Source organism: Nothobranchius furzeri, chromosome 11 (genome assembly GCF_043380555.1).
Source record: "Nothobranchius furzeri strain GRZ-AD chromosome 11, NfurGRZ-RIMD1, whole genome shotgun sequence".
NCBI classification, from domain to species: Eukaryota; Metazoa; Chordata; class Actinopteri; order Cyprinodontiformes; family Nothobranchiidae; genus Nothobranchius; species Nothobranchius furzeri.
This window is the reverse complement of record NC_091751.1, coordinates 21,439,918-21,464,283: the sequence shown is the minus strand read 5'-3', so window position 1 is coordinate 21,464,283 and position 24,366 is coordinate 21,439,918. Positions and strand designations below refer to the sequence as shown.

The 24,366-nt window shown below is 44.8% G+C and overlaps 1 protein-coding gene across 3 annotated transcripts in view; it reads left to right on the top strand.

Annotated features, from left to right (window-relative positions):
• The window catches only part of LOC107383188 (growth factor receptor-bound protein 10), a 62,125-nt gene that overhangs the window by 26,846 nt on the left and 10,913 nt on the right, over nt 1-24,366 (top strand). The window contains exons 1-2 of one of the 3 annotated variants that reach the window (XM_015955668.3): nt 21,619-21,727; nt 23,075-23,231. In XM_015955668.3, coding sequence (XP_015811154.1) covers nt 21,683-21,727; nt 23,075-23,231 — 202 coding nt within the window. In that variant the 5' untranslated portion in view covers nt 21,619-21,682. Of the gene's footprint in view, nt 1-21,618; nt 21,728-22,813; nt 22,922-23,074; nt 23,232-24,366 lie in introns of those variants that run through there. The other 2 variants (XM_015955669.3, XM_015955667.3) reach the window with 2 other exon arrangements.

Below are 24,366 nucleotides of genomic sequence, written 5' to 3'. Positions count from 1 at the left end.
ATACCATGACTTTGCGTGCTCATGAGGGACCACCAGAATGAAGGTCAGGCTGTGTTTGCGTACCCTCTCCAGTACTGGAGGTATCATCTCCACTGGAGGAAATGCACACAGAAGCAATTTGGGCTACCGGTGAGCCAGCACACTCACCCCCAGTGGAGCATTCTGATCCTTTATTGAAAATAACAGAGGGCAATGGGTGTTGTCTTTGTTTGCAAACAGATCTACAGTTGCTCTTCCGAATCGTTGCCAGATTTGGGTCACCATTAGTGGGTGCAGTCTCCATTCTGTCACCATTGGGCTGCCCCTGGACAGTAGGTCTGCACCCAGATTCAGGTGCCCCGGCACAAGTTGCTCTGATAGACAGAAGCCACACACTGCACCATTGGAGGAGTTTGTGAGACAAGTTTAACACGGGAAGCGAGCGGGTGCCCCCCTGTCTGTTTATATATGAAACCACTGTGGTGTTGTCTGTTAGTATCGGAACAAGTTGGTTGTTCAGGATCCCCTGAAAATGTCTCAGAGCTAGCAAAACTGCTCGTAGTTCCAAGTAGTTGATGTGGAGCCTGGACTGGGTCAGAGACCAGACCCCTCTCACCGCTATGCCGTTGCAAATAGCACCCCGTCCTTTCAGGGAGGCATCCGTGGACACCACCTTGCCGAAGAACACTGCCTATTGGCGAACCTCTGCACAGGAGACCAAGTTCCCTCCATGGGCGAAGGGCTAACATGCACGTAGCTGTTATTGTTAGCTTTCTGTGCAGGTGACAGGTTATGCACAGCTGGTGAGCGTGGGTCCAGCGTTGAAACGCATGCATCATGAGCAGTCGGAGTGGCACCACTGAAATCATGAAAGCCATTAGGCCCAGAAGCTGCAATATCGTCCGGAAGCGCAGTTTGCGTCCCAACTGAAATAAAACTAGATGCCTGCGGAACACTGTTATTCTGTGCTCTGAGAGATGGGCTTGGCCCGACGGGGAGCAAATATCCAGACCCAAGAAAGAGACCTGTTGACTCGGGGTTAGTGAGCTCTTTTGAAAATTCACCAGAAAACCCAGATTTTGGATGTAAGACAAGACCTGCTGTAGTTGGTCTGCCGCGCTTTCTCTGGACCTGGCTATTAGCACCCAGTCGTCCAGATAAGCTAGGATGCGAATGCCCTTCTCTCTGAGAGGGGCTAAAGCTGCTTCCACGCACTTTGTAAACGTGCGTGGTGTGAGCGACAGACCAAAAGGCATGACTAGGTACTCGTAGGCTATGCCCTCGAAGGAAAATTGCAGGAACTGTCTGTGTTCTGGATGTATTGCTACATGAAAGTAAGTGTCCGTGAGATCGATCGTTGCGAACCAGTCGCCCGGACTCACGTTGTTCAAAAGTTGTCTCAATGTTAGCATCTTGAACCTGAACGTGCGAAGGTGTTTGTTTAGAACACGTAGGTTTAGAATGGAACGTAGCCCGCCTCCTGTTTTTGGAACTACAAAGTACCAGCTGTACCAACCTTTGTTTGCTTCCGAAGCTGGGACAGCACGTATTGCTCCCTTTCCCAGTAGGGTATTTATTTCCTCTCTCAATATGATCGCTGCTTCCAATCCCACGGTCGTGTTTACAACTGAGCAGAAACGTGGTGGTCTGACCGACCCGGAACTGCAACCGGTAACCCATAGCAACCGTCTTCTCTACCCATGGGGACGGGGCGCATGCACGACAGTGAGAGAGATGCTCCGTGAGACGACAGACCTGTCGTGTCACGGGCGGGGAGGTGCTGCCCTCTACCGGAGCGGGGAGGGACAGCTCTGTGAACTGACATGCCCTTAAGCACGCAGTTAATGGTTGGTTTTGAGTATTTTTGTTTTGTTTTTTCCTTTATCAACACAGTTTATTGAATAAACAATCGTGTGTTTTGGGAAAAAATGCTTGGGAGACTGTGTGTGGGTAACACAGCGCTGTTTGGGCCTGGGGCCTCTGAATGCATGCACTGCATCCTCTGAAAGCAGGCAGGACCGTGGAGCGAACATGTCTCCCTGCTCCAGAGGTCCAAATGGAGATGGTAGCTCGTTGCTAGACGAGTACATCTTTTCCCGCCGAGACGAAGAGTCTCGCTTGAAATTAGAGGGTGGGCCTTTGCTCCAGGCTGACTGACGAGGAGCTTGCGACTGTGTTTGTGGCTGCTGAGGTACATTTCCTGTGGCTGCAGGCGTATTCATCCTCTTGGTTGGTGGTGGGGTGGTCGTTGGTCTTTGGTCCCAGTCCCTGACCGGGACATCCAAGAGGGTTAGCAACAGGTGCCTCTGGACTACCACTGTTGAAGCCATTCCTTTCCCTAGCTAGAGTGCTGCACAGAGGGACGTACGAAGAATGTAGTCAGCTGTTACTCGAATCTCGTTCAGGAGATGAGTGAGGGAGCTGTCAGGAGGCACATGGTTGCCCAGTTCCAACAAGCACATAGCCTGATAAGTTTGCAGCATGGTAGCCGAACTCAGAGCACGAGCGGTGGTCGCCTGAACTCAGTAGATTTTTTTTCCAGCTGGGATGCTGAGAACCTGCAGTATTTGGAAGGCAGGGCTGCGGAGCCACTCACGCCCAGGTTGTGTGATGGTTCCAAATACGCTGCCAGAGATGGTTCCATTAAAGGAAGTCCAACCAGACCGGCTTTTTCAGCACCCTCGAGGTCCACATATTGGTCCACATATTGGGCAGTACCAGGCACAGTAGTACTTGTGGACAGTGGCTTGTTCCAGGAGGACTGTAGCTCTGTCTCAAAATCCGGGAACATGGGCAGCCGGTTCTTGACTGCAGCCGCTCCGATGGGAGAAAGAACCCTGCAAGCCTGGAGGTTTTCTGGGCCGGAGGAAGAGCGGGCCATTCCACAACCAATTTTTCAGCAGCACAGCGGAAAAGGGGGAATAAACAGCGGGTCGTTCTGGGTCACCGGAGAGGCGGTGGTGGTTAAAGTTGCTCACTGAGCCGCGGAGAAATCATCATCTCCAGATATACTCCGGTCACCCATGTAGATGTCCAGAACGTTGTCGTCCTCATCCTCTGTTGGACTCGTGTGAAGGGACCAGGGAATCCTGAGTCTCAGGTAGCCCTTCCATGAAGTCCATTTGGTCCTCCAGCTGGAAGCGGGGACTGTGACAAGGCAGCCGTCCTCGTCGGACTCAGACGAAGCCTGTTCTCCCGACTCGGAGAGCATAGGATCCTGTTTTGAGGCGGTAGCCTCCCCCAGGACCTAGAGAACAAACTTGATCCTGCATTCCAGCATCGAGCGCTTAAGTTGGCCGCAGAACGAGCATGTGTCCGGCTCCATCAACGCTCTCCTGGCGTGGACAATACCGAGACAAACAGGGCAAGCTTCATGTAAATCCTTGTCGTGAAGTGTGAAGCCACATCCCTGCGGGCAGGTTCGTATAGTGGACTTCTGCTTCTTTGGGTCAGACCTGGTGCTCATTCCGAACCACGAGGTCCAACAGCGGAGGTGATAGCGAGGTTTAACGGTGCTAGCTCTCGGCGAGTAGGCACACTTACCAGCAGGCAGCGGTCTAGTTCGACACGAACAGTTAAGCTATAGCTCCAAAAAACATAGTGAAGAAGAGTGCTAACTAGCGTAGCTAGCTAGCACAGGTTTAGTGGGAGGTGTTCAAGCGAGGTGAAGAGCCTAAGAACTGAAGCGTGATGTGTGAGTAGGGGTATTTATAAGCAGATGGACCCTGCCTCCTACATCACACGTTGTGTGGCCTAAAGTTGTCTTCAGTCAGACCACGCGTGGGAGTGCTATCCCATACTATATGTGTTGTACCGAGTGAATTGACTGAAAGTGAACATTGAGTTTTTTATTTAGTGGAACGGCTGTTGACTAAGTTAATTTTTCCTATGACTGTAATGTGATTAGGTTTGAAAGGAGTTTTATTTTCTGATCATGTTAGTCTGAATAAGGGCTTGAAGCAGACAATAATTCAATTAAACTATGTGGAGTATGCCCAGCTTAGTCATTATGTTGACATTGAGCCACCTAATTGCAGTATTTTCCCCTGTTGAGAGTTTTTATGGCTTGGTCTCTCTCGCACGCACGCACGCACGCACGCACGCACGCACGCACGCACACACACACACACACACACACACACACACACACACACACTGCAGTGTATGCCTTCAGACTTGATGAATCTACTCTCAAAAGTAAGGCTGCTGAAAGATGCTTTTGATAATGTTTATAAAATTTAAATGTAAGTAAACATGTAGAAAGGGACTAAGTTTGCTTTGGAGGTGGGTGTGTGACCTGTTCATGAGTCATTCTTTGTGTCAACAGAACAGATGATGCAAGTCCGTGCAAAACTTGCCCAGGTTCCAAGTATTCTTCATTAAGTGTTTGCTTGAAATGATTAACAATGAATTGACAAAATACCTTTTGACAGTTTACAGCAAGTTCTCAATGGGATTAAGATCTGGGTTGTTTCCTGAACTCCAAATTTTAATGTTTTGAATTCAGCCTTGCACGGTGCCCCGTCATGTTTATCAGTAAACTGTTCTTGTAGTTCCTCTGGTTAGATGTTTAGTTACTGTTCTTTTTTCATAGCTAAACTGTGAGTGTGTCCACTCTCTAGGCTGAGGAGCAACACCACACAGGAATGGCCAGGAGGCAGGACAAAGGACTTATGGTCGTGGTCTTCACCAGAAAATATTTTACCAGATGTCCCAAAAATTCCGAGAAAATTACTTTAGGTCAGTCCTCACCAGGAATATTCTGGTCATCTGGCTTACCGGGCACTTTCTGAGCACTTGCTTTTTGGGGCCGACACACATCGGCGGGGACAGCAGCCTAAGCAGAGAGGCCCAGGCTTCCCTCTCCCCAGCGACTTGGGCCAGCTCCTCCGATGTAATCCTAAAGCTTAGTTTATACTTCTCCATCAGCAACTTTGCGCCCACACATAATAACGGAGATATTTTAATTTTACTTATTTGTTCTTGTGTTTGTAATGTGAAGCAATTCTCCACCAGAACATCAGAGGTTGTAGGGATTTTCTGCTATTATTGCAGTCACAACTCGTGTGTTTATATTGTGTTTATGCTTTTCAGAGACTTTTTAACACGGACAAATTTGTCTTCCACTTCTCCCTCCTGTCACCACCTCTAAAATCAGTAATGGATGTATTAACGTTTATATTGTTGTACTTTTTCCGAAAGACGTTCTTTAACCTGTTCTGTTTTTGCCGCTAGAAATGCTTAAATTATGTTTAATTTTTTTGAGGGGGTATAGCGGCGCTGTTGACAAATTTAAAGGAAGCAACATCCTATCCAATCACAGGCTTGCGGCCTCCGTTGCTTTGAACAAATAGTTAGAAAAGTTGGCTCTTCTTTATCCGTCCTTGCGAGGCTGCTGACGAGCCCTTGCAACAATGGATAATGGTGTTGCGTGTTTTTATAGAAGAAGAAAATATTCTTTCTATAGCGCCTCTCAAGATAAAAATCACAAGGCGCTTCACAAAACAAAAAATGTAAAAATATAAAAAATCATTTAGAAAATGGTTAAAAACATTTTTAAAATGAGCAAAAAATAGACAATTGTGGTAAAAAATGTTAAGAAAAGGAGAGAGTGAATAGGAAAGAGGGAAATCAGTGGATTCTGAGGAAGGTGGAATAGATGGAGGGAGCAGAATAAAGAGAGAGTGGTGAGGAAGGTCATACAAAAGCCAGCTTGAACAAGTGAGTCTTCAGCTGCTTTTTAAAGGAGACCACTGAGTCCACTGATCTCAGGCTCAGGGGGAGAGAGTTCCAGAGTCTGGGGGCCACAGCATCAAATGATCTGTCACCTTTGGTCTTTAACCTGGTGCTGCACAACCAGTAGGCTTTGATCACTGGACCTCAGGGACCTGCTGGGGGTGTAGGGACTGAGAAGATAACCAATGTAAGATGGTGCTTGTCCATGTAAGGCCCTATAGACCAGAACCAGGATCTTGAAATGAACCCTGAAGTTGAATGGCAGCCAGTGAAGCTGGAGGAGAAGCGGGGTGATGTGGGTGTGTTTGGAGGACTTGGTCAGAAGCCGAGCACAGGCGTTCTGAACCACCTGCAGACGGTTCAGGGAGGTTCTGCTCAGACACGTGAAAAGAGAGTTACAGTAGTCTAAGCATGAGGAGATGAAGGTGTGGAGAACTGTCTCAAGTTCAGAGCGGGATAGAATGGGACTCAGCTTAGCAATGTTCCTTAGATGGAAGAAGGAAGAGCGAACAAGAGAACTGACATGAGAATCCATGGTGAGAGCTGGGTCAAAGGTCACTTCAAGATTCCTGACGGAAGGTTTGGTGTGAGAGGCAAGCTGACCAAGAGTGTCTCTGATTTTGGGAACCAGCTTGTCTGGGGCACAGATGAGGATCTCAGTCTTATCTTCATTCAGCTGAAGAAAGCTCCCATCCATCCAGGTTTTGATAGATTCTAAGCAGGTGTGTAACAGCTGCAGCTTAGACATCTCATGGGGCTTAAAGGAGATGTACAGTTGGATGTCATCTGCATAAAGATGGTAGGAGATTCCTTTGAAGGAGCTCAGAATGTGCTGAAAAGGAAGCAGTTAGAGGAGGAAGAGCAGGGGCTCCAGCACAGGACCTTGTGGGACACCATGGGTAAGAGAGGTGGTGGAGGACCTAAACTGTGAGACGGCCACAGAAAAGGAGCTCTCAGAAAGATAAGAGGAGAACCACTCCAGATCAGATCCTGATAGGCCTACCCAGTCTCTCAGTCTCTCCAGTAGCAGGTGATGGTCAACAGTGTCAAAGGCTGCAGTCAGGTCCAGCAGGACCAGAACAGAACAGTCCCCTGCATCACTGTGAGTCAGAAGGTCATTCGAGACCCTAAGAAGAGCTGTTTCATTAGAATGAGCTCTACGAAAACCTGACTGGAAGCTATCATAGATGTTATGTTCATCAAGAGCAGCTGTGAGTTGTTTAGCCACAACCTTTTCCAAGATCTTGGAGATGAACGGAAGTTTAGAGATGGGTCTGAAGCTGCTATGGAGAGAGGGGTCGAGACTCGGTTTTTTAAGAAGCGGGTGGATTACAGCGTTCTTAAAGTAAGCAGGAACCTGACCAGAAACCAGAGAAGCATTAATTATAGAGAGCACGCTTGGACCGATGGACTGAAAAGCTGTTTATTATGTGAAGTGCCTTGAGACGACTCTTGTCGTGATTTGGCGCTAAATAAATAAACTTGAATTGAATTGAATTGAATTCCTAACGCCTAGTGATGAACCTAGCTACATTTCTGAGGACCCTTAGCTACTTTCTTCTAGATATTTCCTGCAATTTGGCAACAAAATAGCCGTTTTCGCTCCGAACCGTTCTTTGAATGTTGTTTCAGCTGTCCTCAAGGATATAAAAGCTACAGATACAAAATACATCACTGGTGCTTTAGCTCACCTAGTTAGAAGACGGACTCCCGTGCGGAAGATCCGGGTTCCAATCTAGATATGAACACAATTTATTTAGTTTATTTTTTACATTAATGGTATATTTTTTACAGTAAAATGCCCAAATTTTTATTTGAGACTCGCCGAACAGCATTGAATTCACAGTTAAAAAAGATGTGGGTTCAACTTTCATTTTGGAACAATTTTTCAAGCAAGGGAAGGGAAACTCTGTGAAGCTGACAGACTGACCCATCATAAACCTTTGTCGGCTGTGCTGAAGATAAAGGTACAGAACCAAATTATTTAATTAGCTGTGCGTTCTCCTGACCTCTATCCTCCGGGCCGCACGCACGCACGCACACACACACACGGAGCTGACTGTCTCAGCTGTTATTTTTGTTAAGGAGAGTGCACGTACAGCATGCGCGCCTCGTGCACGAGCCTACTATTGAAGCTGCTGTTACGCTTTTTGCCTGAGGGGGCAATCGCGAGCATAAAAATTCAAAACTCCGTAAAGTCCCTTTAAGAAAACGAGAACTAACCATATGGTGAGCAGGAGGTGGGGACGCAGAAACTGACAAGTTAAAGAAAATGCAATGGTGATCTGAAATATAAACGTCCTCAGGACAAACAGTGTCAGCATTTAGACCCAGGGTATAAACAAGGTCTAGAGTGTGCCCCGTGGTGTGTGTGGGGCCAGAAACATGCTGGGTAAAGCTGAAGGAGTCCATAAGGCTGGAGAAATTCATGGCAAAGTGATCAGAGGGATCATCAACGTGGATGTTAAAATCACCAACAATCACCAGTCTGGACATCTTCACAGTGGAGGATAGAAAGTCACTAAACTCCTGAAGGAAATGACCAGAGGTTGTAGAGCTACATGGAAAATGGTCTCTGAAAACAACAGCTAGGCCTCCACCACGACCAGAACCCCGGGGCTGGCTAAGAAAAGCATAACCACTCAGGCAGAGTTCAATCAGACCAGAATAATCAGATGTTTGCTGCCAAACCAGTCAGAAACAGAAAATCCAGGTTTTTAGAGAGAATTAAATCATTGAGCAGGAAGGACTTATTGTTAACAGAGCGGGTATTTAACAGAGCCATGCTGAGTGAGGTGGAGGAATCAGAAACTACAGAAACAGCTGGAGTTAGTGGTCGTAAATTAGCAGGGTTAGATCCACGGTGTTTATAAAAACCACTTATGGAGGGAACAGGAGGAGAAGCCACTGAGGAATGAAGATAAACCGACCTCAAAAAACTTGGACGGAGAAACCGCGCCGCAACACGGCCTGGCGGGAATGCGGAAGTGGTGCTCAAGTCGCCAAACAAAGGACAAGAAGCTAGAAGATCACGTTGATGTTTACTAGATAAACCACGCTTTAAGAGAAGTCTTATTCTCACCTGGATTCCTGCTCGTTTACATCTTTTCCTCCGACGTTTTCCCGGGACCGGATAAACATCGCTGGAGGCGTGCTGGTTGGAATTGTCGTTTGGCTCCGGGTCAGTGCGCCACTCAGATAAACAAACAGGGAAGTACGTCCTCTGTGCATCTTGGGTGATCGTGAACGAACGGAAGGACAAAAGAGTCTGGCGATCATAGGAGATGGTAGCAGGGATACTACCGAAGAGGATCGCAGACAGAAGCAAGGTGGAAAAGAGGAGGTTGGTACTGATACAGAGAAGTATGAACTAGCCTTAAAGGGATATTTCATCTCAAAGTGAAATTTTGTCTATTACCACATTCCCCAGAGTTAGATTAATGAGAAAAAAGCAGTTTGTAACCAGCGCAGTAATTCTCCTGGTCTGGCAGCCGTCCGTCTGCTTTTGCCTAGCATAAACAATGGAAGTGAATGGGAACTAGTAGCATTTTGTTTGCAAATGACTCGATAGTGATCCCATTCTTCTGGTTGAGCTCAATAATCATGTCGACTGCTAATGAAAATTAAGAAGTAACACAAAGGATTTGCTGGAGCTGGGGCTGGGCGACATGGACCAAAACTTATATCTTTATCTTTTTGCTGAATGTCGATATATATCTCGATATTTTTCCTCCTGTAAAATATTTACAAGTTAACTCACTTCAAGCTTTCTTGAGAAATTATATACATCAACAGTAGATTAAATGCATAAAAATGTATTGATTCTTGTCAAACTTTAAACTTAGTGCCTATTCTCTACCAGTGTGAGCTTTAGAAACACTGGTACAGGTGTGTGTTAAGACACACGCACGCACATGCACGCACACACATGCACGTGCACGCATGCACGCACACACACGCACGCACACACACACAGTTGAGAGCTAGAGATGTATCAAGTGTCCCACGGGCACTTTTTAATTATATATTTTAAATTAATGTAAAATTATTTAAATTTCATCCACAGGTGGGCCATATTGTATATTTCTTGTCCTGAGAAAAAAAGCATCTATTATGTTAAGCTACATTTATGATGATGTAATTGCATCTACTGAAGATCACATGGGTCATGCACCGTGGCTGGACTCTAACAGTATTGACTCATATCAGCGATTGTACTGTAATGACTCAGAGTCTCTGGTTGCTCTTTTATGAGTATTATTTTTGGGCTACTGTCGCCGTAACCCACCCAAAATGCCTTGGCCAATTTCTTTGTCCCAGTCCAGCCCTGATCATAATCAGTCCAATCCCTCCACCTGGAGAGAAGTGTCTTCTTTTCTGCCCTTCCTAATACATACATTTGAAAGCTATTCTTACCTTTAGTTTTCCTTCTTGCATTAGAGTAATAGCTTCTAATGTTTTTAACGGCTTCATATCATTCTGAACTTTATTCCATCATAAAATCTGTGGCAGCAAACTAAAGCTGTGATTATTTCTTTCCATGTCAATATTTAGCCTTTGTGATTGTGCTAATCATAAACAAGGCTGGTTTTTGAGTTTTGTAACCAGCCTTTGGTATCCGCACAAGGCTTTAATAGCTTAATGATTAAACATATCTGTGGCATTTTTAGCTGAAAACCATCACTGATCAAATTACTTGAATGCAACATAATGACCATTCTGGCCCTTTACTGTGGCCACATTATGTTGTGTGATGTGCTATGTAAGCTAACAGTTGGTGAGGAGAACCTGTGAAGGTGTTTGAGCATACGTATGTATGAAAATATGCAGGTCTGTAAATTATACAGTCAGTGGGAACATGTCAGTTCAGATGGGTCTGTCATACGTGCTGTGTGATGATCAGCAGACAGCTCTGGTATATTTGCATCTCAGTCATGAGAAAAAGAAAATATGTCCTCTATTGGACAGAATAATTTTCCAACTTGATCTTTAAATCCTAAAGTTTACATAAACTCAGCAGATTCCTTCATATTGTTATTTATTCTGCACAAATGGAGCCAAAATTCAAAAGCTGTGGGCGAGAAGCTAAGTCTAACTCATTATCTACAACTATGTTTAGCAGCAACAACACGGATTAGTCACTTCCTGTTTGACCTGATTAATCTTTCACAGCATAATGAAGGAGTCTTTGTCTTCTATAAATGTTGCTTCAGTTCACTGAGTCTTCTAGATATGTGTTGCTGCTGAGGTCTTTCAAGGTCCCATCACAGCCTTTCAGTCAGGTTAAGGTCTGGTCTCTGGACCGTTTCATAACCTTGATTCTTTCCTTTTTCTGTCACTGGATCTGCTGCTGTTTGTGATCATTCTAGAGGTTTCTTATCTAGTTTAGTTCAAGCATCCGCTGTCAGACAGATGGACTCACATCTAACTAGATTAGTTTGGTATTCTCTGCTGTAACCTTTCCAAACGAGCTATACTTCTCAGTTTTATTTTTATACTATTCTGTTGTGAACTATAACCTTTAGCCTGGTTTTTGCAGTTTCTTTGGTCATTGCACATTCTGCCCTTTGAGTTAACCTGCTGGAATGTCCTCTCTCGAGAAGAGTGAATACTGTCCTAAATGTCTTCTATCAGTGAATAGTCTTCTCTCTGTGGAATGATGGATTCTAATTTGTTTGTAAATTACCTTTAATCCTTCTCAGATTGGCATGCAATGACAGTTTCTTCTCTAGTCATTCCTGTGCAATAACCAAAGTGCAATACTACCAATCAGTAGGTTGATCATAGCAATCAGTGTCCGTATACGTGTCCCAGTCTGGGTTTTAATTAGCCTAGAAATCTAGATCAACTGTAGCAAAAGATTTAGCTCTGCAGGCCGATCCATCCACACTCCATAGAAGCTTCAGCAGGTCTACTATTGGCCTGATCAGTTTTGTATTTTGCCAATCAAAATACTCCACGCATGTTAGACAGGCTTAACGCTAGAGCTGCGATGGAGAAAAATTACAAAGATGGCATTAGCTCAGGAATGATGCTTCTTTGAAACGGCTTTGGCATCAACTTTGGACAATTTAGACTTGGGCTTTTCTATGAGATAGGATCAGATAGATGTACTTAAGTCATTTATTTGAAAAAAAGTGTTTGTTTCTTTGAAGTTGTATGGAAGACTGCCCCATTGACTGATTTTTGTAGTGATGAATACGTCACAACATTCATTGCCCTGATTGGCCCTAGATTTGACAGACAACTGTAGATTCCACTCCTTGACTGCGTGGTTTCAATGGGTCTGAGAGCTACCAACTAAATGGTGTTATGCGTATGCATGAGGACAATAAATAATACATACGTTTTCCTGCATCTTAGCAGTATATTAACTCAAGCCTGTATGCTCCAGAATAATGAAACTGCTGTTTTTAAAGAGATGGTCTCACTGTTGATCCACACATTTGTTGCTTCTAGATGATACTTTTGCTGTTAAATCCTATAATAAGAGCATGAATGCATAACTTTTATATAAACATTTGTAATTTGGCATTCATGTGGTTATTTATTTGTTATTTGTCTGTTGTGTTTTTGTACACCTGACCATTATAGTCTTTTTAAAATCTGGAAAAAAGCGCCTTTTTTTCTCATGTTCTGATAAACCTTGACATTGAATGAGGATGGGCTTCCTTTTTCACATTAGTATAACATTTTTCACCATGGTTCAGTCTTTGGATGTATAAAATTGTTGAACATTAGTCCCAATAAACCCAAATCTTTCTCATTTTGCTGTTGCCTTGATGCTCACAACAGCCTCAATGGGCTTTTAAGCAACTGTGATCTAAATTTGCTTTTAGCCGTTTGCATTTAGGGCTGCGTATTTCATTTTGTTGCATCATTGATATTTTTTGCAAGTTTCTGCTACGTTTATATTACATTTAGTGAAAATTCGTATTTATGACCCTTGACATCATAAATGTGTATGAAACTCAGTGTAAGGAAAGTTCCACAAATGCTTCACTTGTGAGATATTTTAGCGGCCCTTTCCCACGCAAGTTGTGGTACTCTTACACCATTCAGGTTAGCCGTGTTCCCCTGGCTTTCACAAGGATTTGGTCGGCCCCTATCTGTCATCACTGGGCAAGTGCGTTTGCTTTGGCACCGTGACTGTGGCTGTAATGCAACTCCTGCTTTTTTTGTGGCCAGAGACAGCCTTATGGACACCAGGGGAGCCCCAGTAGTTAAAGATACCTTGCCTCAGTCGCAAGCAAAAGGCTTGGATTAAATCCCTATATCTTAGCAAGCCTCGTTCCTGTTGAAGTAGCTTTGAGCAACACGCTGAACTCCTTCCAAATTAGATTTTTCTGCTCTTTTGCTGACCCTGACCCCTGACCCTCATGGGGAAGGATGCAGTGTAATGTGAAAAAGTCACTTTCTCATGGTTTTCATTGTTTGGTCTGATGACTGAAACGATTACTGCTTATGAAATGTGACAAAAGTTGGAGCAACAGTCTTGGTGACATACCTGCTATGAGGCCAGGAGGGTGGGAAAGTTTACACGCTGGTCATCCACTTCGGTCCAAACATTTCCAGTCATTCTCAGAGTGTTGGGCTGGGAATACACTTTTACCCCCACTTGGACAGAGACAACAGGCTTGTTTACATACTTACTCCTGCTCTGCCCGCAGTACTGGAGGACTCCACTATGGGGCACAGTACAGAAGTCAGACCAGATGGAGTGCTGGATTTGTAAGGCACAAACACAGCCAACGTGGCGACAGTCGAAGAGATCATTAGCTGGTTAATTCTGAGATCACAACACAAAAAAAGACAGCAGCGGTGTCATGGATAGTATGGAAGACCTATAAATCAGACACGGCGTGAAAACGGTGACTATTTCTCGCTTGTTTTGCCCCCACCCCCCCACTGGTTACTTGCATATTAAAACTTGAATGTGTCGTGTTAATTTCAGAGGCACACAAACAAATGAAGTCGGCCATGAGTATATTCCATCCCTAAGTTTAGAATATTTCAGTGTTTGTTTATTGTTTTCTCATTAGCCTGAGCTGTTGCTATGCCATTAATACTTAAGATGGGTAAGATTTATTTAAATTAGCATCACCTTCCTAGGGAGTACTTTGGTATTTGGACGGCCTCCAAATGCTGGAAAGATGGCCTCATTCCAGCATGTTTTTTGAACATATTTGGAGGACTGCTATTAACATTAGCTTCCAGACTTTAGCTTTGTCCACCCACAGCATGATATTACAGGCATCGCAGTTTAAATTGTTTTATTGGGTTTGCCTATTCAGTTAAACTTATTTTTTTGTGTGAAAGACAAAGTCTTGTGCTCATGAAAACATTTTCTTTGGGTGCTGAAACAGTTGCTGCTTTCTTGTGTTGCTTCCTTTCAAGTTAATGAAGAATGTGTTTTTCTGTGTAGATAGATGCTGCACTGTCCTGTTTCACCCAGTGTCCCCATGAGCCCTTCAGCTTGGGGCTCGACTTTGGTCTTCTTCTGTTTCTAGGAAACAGAGAAGTCTGGTGGGCCGGGTCTTTGCTGACAGAGTTTTCATGAACTAACCTGGTCCTCTGTACTTTCAGAGATCTTTGCTGTTTATGTTTTTATGACAATCACATGGCTTTCACTTGTTCATTAATCTCTTAAAAGCTCTGATGTTTCTCATGGAAGGCTCTGACACTTGAAGGACACTCAGCATTATAACTTGCTGACATAAAGTCATTAGCATGATTAGATAAATTACTTCAACACGCTGAACACTTCAAAACTTAAACTGCAGCTACTGGTGTGACTCGGTTCTTTGTGGGAATCGGTACAACCCTGAGGATAACATTGAATATTCTGAAAGCACACTTTTATTAGCTGGTATTTCCCTGTGTGTGTGATTTTTCCCACTGTGTCTGTCAGTTTTAAAGAAGAAGAATTATTAGAAGCCTTTGTAGCAATGAGGGGGGGCTCCAAGTCACACAGTCTGTTGAGGGCTCTTACCTCCCCTTTGATTTGGGGTCAGCTGATGTACTTCTGCACGCAATGGTCTGCTGACCCACTGCAATCAGACGAGGTGCATGTAGGTGTTTGTGTGCACGAAGATGGCAGTGAGAGCCTACTTCTCCTCCAGCTTCACTGGCTGCCAGTCAACTTCAGGGTTCATTTCAAGATCCTGGTTCTGGTCTATAGGGCCTTACATGGACAAGCACCATCTTACATTGGTGATCTTCTTAGTCCCTACACCCCCAGCAGGTCCCTGAGGTCCAGTGACCAATTTCTTTCTTTCTTTCTTTCTTTCTTTCTTTCTTTCTTTCTTTCTTTCTTTCTTTCTTTCTTTCTTTGCAGTCAAAGCAGAAGCTCTGCTGCACAAACTGAGTGTTGCTAGCAAGTCAACCTATTTATGTGAATATGTAGTCTGGCCAAAACCCATAGACAGGGCTTGGTTGTGGGGGAGGATCTAAGGTCATCTTTCAAACTGTCTCCACATGCTATGAACAATTCAACATACTCACCACTACGGATGTCAATGGGGCAGTCCACTATACACTGCCGGAGAAGACACAAATACATTCCTTTTCTAAATAAAGGATTTGCTTATGAAGATCTGCTCTTGACTCAAAGAAAAGCCAGAGTCTAAATAGTCCAAAGTTGATGCTAAAGTTGTTTCAATTGAGCCACAGCCATGTTAGTTGTTCAGCTCCGCTGCATCATCCTGCCCACCAAACCAATGGAGTGCTGCTCAGGCTAATGGTAGCCCTGCTGGGGCTCCTATAGAGTGTGGCTAGACAGACATGCAGAGCAAAACCATTTTGCTTCAGCTACTGTCTGTCTAGATTTCTAGGCTGAGTGTCATGGATCTGTGACACAAAGAGAGGGGTTGGGAAAAATCTCAACCATTGAAGACCAACTTTAATACGCCAGTTCAGAGACTGCGGGTGCAAGCTGGCATAAAGACGTAAGAAACGTGAGATTTAACAAGTACTGCCCCCTCCCATGTGTGGTTTAATCTCCTATTGTCTGGAAGAAGATATCTCTCTACTGAATCAGGAGCAATGAGATTGTGCAACAGATTCCTCAGGCAAGAAGGCAGCTAACTCCCCAGGAACATTCGTCTGGACAGATCTCTGGTTTCAGGTCATTTTCTCTCACTAAAGACCGAAAAGTAATGCCCAATGTGGATTATTATTTAGAGTTTGTTATAAATCATCAATGATGCCCCTGACTTGGCCAGGTTTCTGCTCCGACAAATGAAATGAGAATTTTAATTTTTAAGCTAATTCACATTTGAAGGATAGTTTGAGGTAACTTGTTGGGCATTTAGGTTAGAATAGTAGTTATTAAAAGTTTAGTAAGTCAACACGAGTCATATGTGTCTGTGAGTGTCGGCGGCTGGGTCGTTTTGAGGGAAGACGCTCAGAGAGGTTTGTGATGGTGCTCCGAGGAAGTCAAATTGAGTTTGGCCTGTCTGCAGAGCTAATCAGCTCTGTCTGGCCTGAAACCTGAAGACCGCTCACTGACATTAAAGACAGATGATGTTATGAAAGGGGGGGCTGGCTGGCTGGCTGGCTCCACCACTAACCAGCATTGAAACACTGTCTTTTAGTGATGGGTGCATTAATCTACTAAGGCAACTTCCAACACACAACCAACTGTCTACTCTAGCAGGAAAAGACACAATTATTATAACAAAAAAATCTAGATTTGACCTGACTGACCTCTTGCTTGAGTTTTGAATAAATAAACAAAGTGAATCTTCTTATGACTGCAGCAAATATAGTTACAGCCCTACTTGTGTTGCGTCTGATGTTGAAAATCAAAGGTATTGAAAGGGTTGTCTGCTGGATGACCTCAATGTTTATACATGAAAACCAGACGGTGTGCCGAGCCATCCACCCTGAGTAAAGACTGCTTTTACACCCGCCAGCTCATGTTACGGTGGAAGAGACTGGCTCTGGCTTTAAGCAGCCGGATCAATTGTGTGTGTGTGTGTGTGTGTGTGTGTGTGTGTGTGTGTGTGTGTGTGTGTGTGTGTGTGTGTGTGTGTGTGTGTGTGTGTGTGTGTGTGTGTGTGTGTGTGTGTGTGTGTGTGTGTGTGTGTGTGTGTGTGTGAGTGTGTGTGTGTGTGTGTGTAACAATGACATAGAGGAGGGGAAGGGGGAGAGGTTTAGTGGCTTTTAAACCTCTTGGTCAAGTGGGTCTGACCTGGGTGCAGATTACTGTGTTTGACCTCTGACCCTGCTGATTCGTGTGTTTGTGTGTGTTCGGTTATGCAGGTGTCTGTCCAATATGTGGTTAATCCAAGCCCTCTTTGCGGATGTACGGGGTTGGGTTAGCGATCCTCTAGAACTGTCGAATCTCTCAGAATGCTCTAGTTTCAAGGTTTATCTGTTATGATTTGAACAGCCAATCAGAGGCTGACAAGTTTGGAGATGTTTTACCAAGACAACTCAGAAACACGCCCTCTTTGATATCGGAAAGCCTGACTGGTTAAAAAGGCAAGTTATGTGTTGTAGTCTAACTTTACCGTACTTGTTATTGTGTGGATCCAGGTGTGAGGACCTTGTCGTCAAAACATGCTGAACACATGACAGGTTCTACTAGACACCATAATATAACATCCATTCAGTGAGCACAGATTAATGAAGCATTTCATTATACTATAATTATTACACGTAGTAATAAACAAGTGCTTATTTAATGATTATCCAGATCATAAGCCATAGAAGAAGTTCATATTTATTAAATCATTCTTGAATTTAGCAGCTGATTTGAACTGGAGTTCTTCTTTCTTCTGGAGGCAGACAGATGGGACCTTGAGGAAAGAAAGTTATTGTTTATCTTTCAGACTAGCAGAGTCTGTGAATCCCAGCTGGTGTGAGGCAGACTCATTTTAAAAGGAACACATGTAATGTTGTCTCCTTTCTCGCCAGATGTTGAATAGATGGTGAAAGGTCAGGCTGGACCTAAACTGACCATTGCTGGACGCTACATTCATTTCTCGACACAGATCAGACATTCTCATCATTCTTGGTGCTTTTGTCAAAATAAACCTGGATGGTTGATCACAGCAACATGGTTTACCTGCAAAAGCTCATATCTCTCCTAAAACAGTTCACTCATGTGTCAAAACTACATTTCTTTCTAATCTGAATAGTCAGTGCCCCCCAAAAAGCATCATCCCTTTGGCATTGTGTGAGTACTGCCATACAAAATGTTTAGATGTTTTGTCACTATGGCAGAGGACCAACGATATACAACCGAAAAGAGTAGCCTCCAAGGTTTGACATCACAGATTGCACTCACACAACTAAGGAAATTATAACAACTTTTCATTCACACGCAAAGAAAGTTTCATACATATGTAAAAAGAAAATGTACACTACAGTAATACAATAAATTGTATGAACACAAAATCAAAAAACAAGGACGTTCAGTGGTTGCTTTACTCATTCTCCCGTTCTTGTCCAATGTCTTCACCCTCATTATTTACACGCTGTTGTCCGTCTGGCCACAGATTCTCGTCCACGTCACAGCGGATACTTTCTTTTGCGATGCAACGAGGGAAGAAACGGCGTGCATGCCGCAACCATCCCCTGCATTGATCTCCTGTAATGTCGTCACACGCTGTGTCCATAGCATGGAGCAGGGACGACTGATCCTGAGCATGATGCTCATACACTCTCCACCTCCAAGCAGAGAAAAACTCCTCTATCGGATTGAGGAAAGGAGAGTAAGGTGGTAGGAACTCCATGACCATCCTTGGATGTGTTGCAAACCAGCCCCTAATGAGTGGGCTATGGTGGAAATTGACATTGTCCCACACAATTGCATAAATGGGTAGGTGAGGCCCTGTGAGACCTCTCTCAATCGTTAGTCTAGTTTCATTCACCTGACTGTCAATGACTGTCATCAGTGTATCAAATATTCAAAGAAATTCATATATGGTTTTCATGGTATTATGTTCTTGATCAACTCTGACAATTGAACAGACAGTTGTGCATGCGAGTACTTATGCAATGACATCATGCTGACATGTTTTGGAGAGAATGATCATTAGACTGAGAATCAACTAATCTGTTTAGATCTACAAGATCTGTTCATTTGGAAAATGTGCTAAATGTGGGCTAACTGTATAACTGTAGGCTACATGTACCTTATCATTTGCAAAGATGCACTGAGACAATTGAGACATGTACTAAGGCATTTGTCATTTGACAAAATGAATGAGAAATGCCATTCTGTTGTGAACATTTGCCAAGAGGTTTGGAGGTTTGTCCGTGTTATTTTGAGAATGTAATTTCTGCTTCAAGAAATGAGCCAAAACAATGGAGAAAAACTGTAACGTGAGTCCAAGGCTGAGGCCTTCCCCAGAGCTAGCCGCTATTGCTAGCTCTGACGGCTAATGCTAACTCTGACGGCTAATGCTAACTCTGGCGGCCAAAACTAGCTCTGACGGCTAAAGCTAACTCTTATGGCTAAAGCTAACTCTGACGGCTAAAGCTAGCTCTGATGGCTAATGCTAACTCTGAAGGCTAAAGCTAGCTCTGACGGCTAATGCTAGCACTGATGACTAATGCTACCAGTCAATCAAATCTAATAATTGATCATTTCAAGCATTTAATTAAACCTAAATGGAAGTCACAAAAAAATCTCCCCCCTCAGTTGTCATGACTGTAAACTAGACCTAATAAATTTAAAATGTTTTAATCATGTTTATTTTTGCTGTGAAACTGTCATTTTTAACGTGGGATCCGATGAGAATTTGCTCCCTTCTTGTGTCAGCCCCTAGCGGATGATGGTGGAACTGCAGGTTTGTCACATCCGTGGTGGCGTCAGAAAATTCAGACTATGAATGCCCCTTGGTATGATCGGCTCTGGAAGGTGTTGAAAACGTCAGCCGATTTTGGTCCGCGGCCTCCTCACATTTTCCATGATTGCACGGTAATGCAAACACTTCTGGTGGATTCTTCTTTTTGATATTTTGCAGCTTCTTCTGGTCGGCTGACTGGGAATCCAAACTAGGAACTGAAATTTTCAAAAATTTTGATTGATTGAACAAAAAACTGACATTAAGTCCCGGTTCCAATCGATGCTCCATGCCCAACATTATATATAGCGTGTGTGTGTGTGTGTGTGTGTGAGCTACTAAAAGCAGTCCAGGAAACAAATAACCTTGTACATTTCTACCCCTCACCCTCCTCTGCGGAAGTGGGAGAGAGGCAGGTGGGGGAGGGGAAAGAGGCAAGGTGAGTTTAAAGATAGAGCTGGATGTAGGGAATTAAAGACGAAAATCTTGAGATTGTTTGAGATTCCTTGAAGGTAAAGAAGGAATCGGAAAAAAAAACTGAACAAACAGATGGAGGAAGAGGAAGAATTTGCCTTTGTGTGACGCACGAAGTATGCTAGTTATCACTTCCTCCACATGCTGACCTCATGCATGTACATGTGGTCTCTGCACACACACACACACACACACACACACACACACACACACACACACACACACACACACACACACACACACACACACACACACACACACACACACACACACACACGGTCAGATGTAACCCTTTAGCACTAGTGTAAAGAAGAAGGAAACCTTCAGCAGATGGTCTTCGTATTTTACATTTTGCCTTTAGATAGATAGATAGATAGATAGAGAGAGAGAGAGAGAGAGAGAGAGAGAGAGAGAGAGAGAGAAGGAGAAGGAGAAGGAGAGGGAGAGGGAGAGAGAGGGAGAGAGAGAGAGAGAGAGAGAGAGAGAGAGAGAGAGAGAGAGAGAGAGAGAGAGAGAGAGAGAGAGAGAGAGAGAGAGAGAGAGAGAGAGAGAGAGAGAGAGAGAGAGAGAGAGAGAGAGAGAGAGAGAGAGAGAGAGAGAGAGAGAGAGAGAGAGAGAGAGAGAGAGAGAGAGAGAGAGAGAGAGAGAGAGAGAGAGAGAGAGAGAGGTTAGGGGCCAGCTGGCCTGTGTTCTACACATGAGCCTGATTATGACTCAGTGTTGCATTACTTACATTCCTCTATGGATCTTTAAATTTTCTCTATTCCTCCTTACTCCCGAGCCTCTGTTTACCCCCGCCCCTCTGAAACTCCCCCCACAGCCCCCAGCTTGACCCCGAATGGTCCATCCACAAACCTCCAGATCTGTTCAGTCCTCAGTTTTTTCTTTCGTTTCATACTTTTGTCTTTCATAGAGTCTTTCTGCAAATGTCTGAGCTGTCGATGTGCATTACACATGTTGCTATGGTCCTAACACTCCTGCCCAGTATTTCACGTGCAGCTGAGGAGGAGGAGGAAAGGGGACGAGGGAGGGAGGGGACAGAAATTGAAACCGTCAGGCAGCTCAAAGGAAATGTCAGAATATGCAGAAGAATAAGAGATGGGTGTCCCTGTCCTGTGATTGGCCCAGTAGTTTGAGCTTGTTCGCTGTCTGGATGTGTGTCAGAGGAGTTGTGGGCGTGTTCAGGGGGAGAAGATGGTGTGGCGCCATCAGTAAAAGGAGCTGACAGAGATTTTTTTTTGTGGAAAGGGGGATCAGGTGGATGAAACACAAGCCTGAAGATAAGAGAGTACGTGACAGGTAGCAGCTCACAGTTTAAAAATCCCACACTGGGTTAATCCACTGTGAGGAGGAGGAGGAGGAGGAGGAGGAGGCGAGGAGCGACTGCTACAGTTTTTCTCCACTCCTCGCAGCTCAGCAGCTTTTATGCTGCCCAGCATGAGAAGAAGGGGCAGGCTGCCTCTCGTTGGCTCCATCTCTCCTTCGCTTTAGTCCGTCCTGTCACTTCCTCCCTCCCGGTTTACCGTTGCATCTCTTACATTCACCTCGCCAATCCGTCCCCCCCCCCCCCCCCCCCACGTTCTCTCTCTTCCTGACTTCCTCTCCTCCTGCTCCATTTCCTCCCTCTCTCCCTCCCTCCCTCCCTCCCTCCCTCTCAGTCCCTCCGTGTCACTGGAGAGCGACTCAGTGTGAAAATGCCATCCTGCTCTCCAGACTGTTGCCTCTTACAGGCTGTGGAGGTAAGGGACCTGTGTGTGTTCGTTCTGTTCCCGGATGTCTGTCGTGAGACGAGTGTGTGTGTGTGTGTGTGTGTGTGTGTGTGTGTGTGTGTGCGTGTGTGTGTGTGATTGTCCATGGCCGTCTGGTTGTCACTTTGGAGTGATGAGGACCTTTGCGTTTCTTCCCTCCACGGCTCAGTATTTGTAAAACTTTTCTGAAACGAAACTTGTGCGTCATAGATGAACTTTTCTGGGGGCTTGTGGGGAGAGAGGAGGCAGCCTCCGGTCTTTGCAGGAGCTAAAAAGTGCAGTGACGTTGTTTCTGTTTTCACTGGAGCCGTCGTGGTGCTGTTAATGTTTCGTGTCTCATTTAGGGAAGCATTGCAGTCTTTTATTTATTTTTCTGTGTGCTTGTGTGTAATTTTACTTTGCTGCGCCATTGTCCGACTTAATTTTCCATTCCCCCCCTCCTCTCCAGCCTCTCGGCCATCACCAGTTTTGTGTCTTGTTTCATGTAATTTTCAGCAGTTGCTCCCTGTTTCTGTGCAGAATCCCTGCTGTGGGCAGAAAATGTTTGCATGGGGGAGTGTGCAAGGATACACACAAACATAAACACTTGTGCCATTTCTGTCTCGTGTTTCGAAGCTTTCGTGAGGAGTTTACAGGCACTTTCTGGTGTTTTTTACTGACGTCTCCATGTGTTTCTGAAACGGCGAGTCGTGGTTGGAGCGCCTGTGTGAGCCTGCTCCTGCAGCAGCGTAAAGCAGCTGGTCCGTGGTTATCTGTGCTGCGACACACTCCATGAAGGCAAGATTACACCCGGTTTAAATGTCGCTTTGGCCACTTGGCTGGAATGGTTCAAAATGGCGCAACAATGGGAGGTACTCCAGCTTTGAACCCTACCCGCTCGCTGCTCCAAGCGGTGACGTTTTTAACCACAAAATGCAACACGTACAAATGCAGTGCGCTTTTCCAGCGTCCAAAGCGTGAATTGGTGACTTCTTTGATCATAGATGTGACAAAAGCGAACGTGTAATCGCAGTGGTGTGTTGGAGTAAGTTTGGACAAAAGGGCTGAACTGAAGGCGCAAGGGCAGGCCAGCTTCTCCTGGACCTTACCCTTTTTCTTTGTTTTTTTTTTCTAAATGTTCGGGTGACAGAATTACGCGAGCAGGACGTCTTAAGATCGGACTTGATTCAGCATCTGGTTATGGAGGTAAACAGCGTCGCCCTTGTTTTTTATTGTTTTTTCCCCTGCATATCAGAGCTCCTGGGATCAACTGGGGACACGCGCATCACGCTCCGTCCTGCTGGTTTAAAACCTGTCCTCCATTAAACTCAACTTCATCTGTCCCTTGTGTGTCTTCAGATTGTGAAGGTATGGAGCGAAGATGGAGCCGGCAAAGTGGTGGAGATCCCAGCAGACATGACGGCACGGGATGTGTGTCAGTTGCTGGTCTACAAGAGCCACTGTGTGGACGACAACGCCTGGACGCTGGTGGAGCACCACCCTAACCTCGGCCTTGGTGAGATCTGGGTCTGATCTGTTTTATGTCTGGTTTGTGCTTTAGTAAGGATGTTTGAAACGGTGATTCCTGCAGAAGGAACCATAGATTTAGGGTGAGTACAATCTATTTTCTTTAACTGTAGCATTTTGTAGCAAACCTACAGCTTTATGCATGTAGCATCAACACCAACCTGCAGATGTAAGGGCACGCAAACCGGGTTTTACTGGATTATCCTTCACCTACAGTCAGTCTTTTCTGCTGGAGTGTATTGTTTGTGTCTAAACTCTGTAAAGGTGGATAAACTCTCTTGTGTGTACATCCTGTGTGTATGTTCACTTGAGCGTGGCCTGAGTGTGTGTGCTTGCCTGTATGTTGCAGGCAGGGAGGTGTGGTAGTTGTGGGATTAAACATTTTCCATGTTCTCCTTACAATGCCCATTCCCTCCCAAATCATTTGCTCGGGGGAGTGAAGAGGAGGACAAAAGAAAAACACAAGACTCACAGCTTTGCTTCATCACTTCTGCCGCGACTCCCTTTGAAGCTTTATTAATTTCTTCTTCTTTTTTTTTCTCTTATCTGGGTCTGTCTTTGTCCTCTGTGAGGCTTTCCTTCTCTGGAGTCGTATTTTAGAGTCAAAGGATTGCTTTGTGCTTTCTTGCTTGATTTGCGTTTCTGGAAAAGAAAAAAAAAGTGCACTGGAGAGATGGAATGTGAGGTGGAGAGAAGGAAGGAGGGGGAAAAGAGAGAGAAAGATGAAGACAGAACAGAGGAGGAGGGGGAGGACTGGAAGAAGGAGAGAGAGAGAGAGGCGGGGTGGGGGGATAGAGAAGGCCTGGACGAAAGCATCATACCAGAACAGCGAGGAGCCAATCGTGGGGCTCCATCGGACGAGCCCCTAGCCTCCCTAACCAATCAATCTGTCTTTAACCTTCCACAGGAAATTCCCCTGGATGTAGCCAGCACGCACACAAACACACACACACACACTTCCACCCCTGAAGTTCATCCAGAGTGCCGTTTTTAGCACCAACAGTAACCACAGTGTCCTCAAAATAAACCATGTTTATCTTTTAGTGTTTTTATTGTTCAGCTTAATGTAAATAAAACCTAAAAACTAGTTTAAGAGGGAAAATCCTGAGTTCTTCCGATTTCTG